This window comes from Strongylocentrotus purpuratus, unplaced genomic scaffold, assembly GCF_000002235.5.
Source record: "Strongylocentrotus purpuratus isolate Spur 01 unplaced genomic scaffold, Spur_5.0 spur5_scaffold_19, whole genome shotgun sequence".
NCBI lineage: Eukaryota > Metazoa > Echinodermata > Echinoidea > Camarodonta > Strongylocentrotidae > Strongylocentrotus > Strongylocentrotus purpuratus.
In genome coordinates, this window is record NW_022145604.1 from 28,854,011 (window position 1) to 28,857,959 (window position 3,949).

The 3,949-nt window shown below is 37.0% G+C and overlaps 1 protein-coding gene across 1 annotated transcript; it reads left to right on the top strand.

The window, feature by feature from the left end:
- Positions 1 to 865: 865 nt before the first annotated feature.
- LOC115925864 (sushi repeat-containing protein SRPX2-like) lies at positions 866 to 3,157 on the top strand. Its single transcript, XM_030989887.1, has 4 exons — positions 866 to 1,068; positions 1,798 to 1,901; positions 2,355 to 2,523; positions 3,132 to 3,157. Exons 1-4 carry the CDS (start codon positions 996 to 998, stop codon positions 3,155 to 3,157), a joined length of 372 nt encoding a protein of 123 aa, XP_030845747.1. The 5' UTR covers positions 866 to 995.
- The last annotated feature ends 792 nt before the right edge of the window (positions 3,158 to 3,949 follow it).

Consider the following 3,949-nt stretch of genomic DNA (forward strand, 5'->3'; position numbering starts at 1 on the left):
GGAAGTACGAGAATTTTTGAATTGTAATGCCACATACTAAAAATTATGTACTGCCTCAATGAACTAAGTGGACGGTCGCGACACGACATCCATTCAGCCTTCAAACTGAATATTATGTTCAAGTGAATGGCCATTTAGATGTCAAATTTTGTAGATTAAAATAGATTTAAGTTCCCATTTTAAACTGTCATCTTTAAAGGCATTTAATAAACATTTTCTATCGTTTACTTTTACAGTAATAAGTTGTGCAGTTGCAGACCTATCTGTCCCAATGTTCGCTGTGAAACAAGGCTGCACAGCCGAACAACTAAACTACGGGGCAGTTTGCACACTTTCCTGTCAAGAAGGCTACGAACCTACCGGATCTGGTGAAATGACATGCTCAGACGATGGAAATGGTGTTGGGACTTGGTCTGGAGATTCCATCGGATGCACCTGTAAGACTTTACTCTTTGGTGTTTGTTATGTTATGATAGGAAAGTTAGATACACAGTATAAGATACCGAAATTTTTCAGCTATTTACTGTATCGAGATTTTCCTATCAGAAAAATATGAATTGACCTTCATTTTAGTGCTTGAAGGAACCCAAATATTAACCCGTAGTTTAGTCCAGCCCGTTTGATTTAACACAAATTCTGGAACAGACACCTGTATCGGAACAGATCGTACCAGCGTTATGGACTAACGTGTAACTGGATCTAGATTTGCTATATATCCACACACAAAAATCTTGACTGCAGCGCTCGCCTTTATAGTTAAATATTCAGTTTTGTTAACCATTGTGTACTAAATTACAATAAATAAAATTACAATAGTTGTTGTAAGCTTACGATTTCTTTTCTATCTTTGAACAGTGGTGACCTGTTCAGTCCCGAAACCAGTATCATCTGTCACTACCGTGAACTGCTGCTCATACAATGGCGAATCAACTGTAATATCAGAAAGACAGAAATATTCTACTTCATGCAATTTTGGGTGTGAGGATGGCTATTCAATGGTCGAAGGCTCATATATGAGAGTTTGCTTGGCTACTGGTGAATGGGATGGGATTCAAGTGCTATGCAGAGGTAGGTGAACAGCAGGAAAACGCCATTGTCTGGAACAAAAAGACGGGTTCAAATTGAATGCGAAAAAAAAAATATTGCTAGAAGAGCAAATTTCTTCATCTTTCCAATGTCTAATGGATGTTGAAAAAAGAAATACCTCTATGAACAACGCTTTTATATGTTTCACTCCAAAAGGAACTAAGTCCAGAAATATTTGTTAAAATAATTTGAATATGCACTGGTCCTTTAAGTTGTTACTTCACGAAAACCGTGAAACTTAACTTTGGGAAACGGATATGTAGTTGAATGAACAAAGTTATGATCAAATTCTTAATCGCAACAGTGGATTGAACTCCTTTTGGAATTTAATGAAAATTTGTATTCGAAATGTTCTACTTTTCGAAAATATTTTGAAGTGCAATATAGAGCTTTGATGCTCATGTGTAGGATGCACATATTCATTTGAAAAATCAATTTCTGTAAAAGGTTGATTTAGCCCCTTTTTGAATTCAGCTCTTCATACGTCTGAACTCAGAAGTCATGTTTTGGATTGTATCTATTAATATGCAACTCATAACAACCATGGCAATTGGCTTCACCTGACTCAATCATTTATTCTTCCATATAACATTTGTTTCCAATTTCGTTTCAATCACGTATATTCTGTGGCTAAAGACACTTTCTCTAGAAGAAATGAAATCGAGAGGGAAAATACATAAAATGTATTAACCTTATGACATTTTATGACAGACATAACACCACCTGACCTAACCTGCCCTGAGGATATCGTGCTGGAGGCTGATCCAGGAGTGACTTCAAGCGAGATACAATGGAGCCGATGGGAGCCTATTCTGGTCTGTCACTTGAAATATTGTGATTAACTCAATTGTACGTAATGCCAAAAATTGAATTGACGATAGACTACGGTTTCCAATTTTGCAACTGCATGTTTCCAAATTGTTCTCTAATGGCATTTGGATAGAGTCGTATCATGATAAATAATTGGTTGTGTAAGTAAGAGTCCAATCGATTCTTTCTAAATATTGCTCTAAAATTCACATTTTTATCATCTTTCAATCCAAATTTATCTTGTTTTCTAAAATAACTATTTGAAATTATTGGTTTGGAAAGACGTTATAGGCGTGTTAAACCATATTTTACAATAACTAGCCAATACGTAAGTATCTCAAACGGTGGTACATACAAAAATGGCAGACTTTTCGAAAACTCAATGGCGTTTTCCAACAAAAAAAGGACAAACACACAAAAAAACATAGGAAAAATCCTCCATTCGTTTATTCCCGCAGGCCTCAGATCTCGGAATGAGCATTGAAGCAACTCTTTACAGCATTAACTCCGATGAAGTAGGACCCAACCGCCCATCCTCGCTCTCAGAAGGTAGTCATACACTGGCTTATGAGGCAGAAGACGCGTCTGGGAATACGGTCGATTGTTCTTTCTCTGTCACAGTCAGAGGTAAAACATTTCTTTACTCTACATGTATATCCACTGGGCATTTGCTGTTTTTGTTACACAGTTTTTGAACTTGTTGAATGTCCAGTTGTAATAATATGAAATACACTGTCGCTCATATAGTTGGAATATTTTTGTTTTACCCCAATTTATGGAATTATTTTAAAAATAATTTAAAAATAATAGATCTAGATAATAGTATACATTCTCAGATTTTATTGAATGATAATTTGCCAATGTGTGTTTTACGTGACTGCTAAAGCATGTGTATGCTACTATGCTTATCAACTAGGGGACCTACGCCGTTAAGTCATAAATGACAATAATGAGGATTAACGCCCCACAAAAGGGCACTAATATAGCACATCGACACGGTTTTGTCCCTGGGGCCTCACAGTTATGAGGCAATTGCTTTGTCACTGAACCATGACTGTACGCAGCGGGGGCTAGGGTAGGGGGCAGTTTCCATCAATAAAAAAACAAAGAAAGTGCAATAAATTTTCAATAATTTATTGCATTTTACCCCGGTTCCCAACATAAAAAAATCCTCTGTGTGCCCATGCCTTGAGCAATAATGCATGGCCATATACGCCGATATTCATGCTCCTCAGAGATTTACCCCTATAAAGGTGTTTAGCATACAAAGTATTATAAGTCCACTTATTTTACGTGAGGCTAGAGGTCTCCTACTAATTGATCGCAGTATTCGAAACAAAGAATTAATTCTCAGATGCTCAGCTTATGAAATATTCTATATAAACTTTAAATAAATAAATGTCCTCTTGCAGTTTGCAGATGTCCGCCATTATCCATTCCTGAGAACACCATGGTGTCTTTAGCGACAGGAGTGGGATCATGTCATGGAGGAGTTGTGTATGGATCGGTGTGTAGCATCAGCTGTGAGCTTGGTTATACCTTGTCAACAGGGGGCAGGTCTTTGAACAGAACTTGTGATATTTCAGAGTCTGGCCCAAACTGCGATGCAATGTGGAATGGCCCTGACCCAGTCTGTGAGAGTAAGGATTAAGTAGCAATAAGAAATATTAAGTATTTTAAAATTCAGGGGGTTCGAATTGTTTGATTTCATCAATTGTTATGTGAACATATAGCAAATGTCTTCCGCAGTATTATTTCAGTAGATTTGACAAAAAACATCTGTCACTTGTTAATCCTAATCCTACTTCTTTATAAGTTTTGAGCATTGGGCTAATAATAAACAGCTTACCTTAATCATGATGATAAGATTCAAACTGTGATTACGTTCCGATTTCATAACTGTATTTATTTTATTTACAGTTGTTAGGTGTGAAGTTCCTGACGTTACAAATGGCTTGTCAGATTGCCTGTCTTCTACAGTGGCCTATCTTACATCGTGCGGGTTTTCTTGCAAACCTGGTTATAGGGCGCCCTCTGAAGAGGAGAACTATTT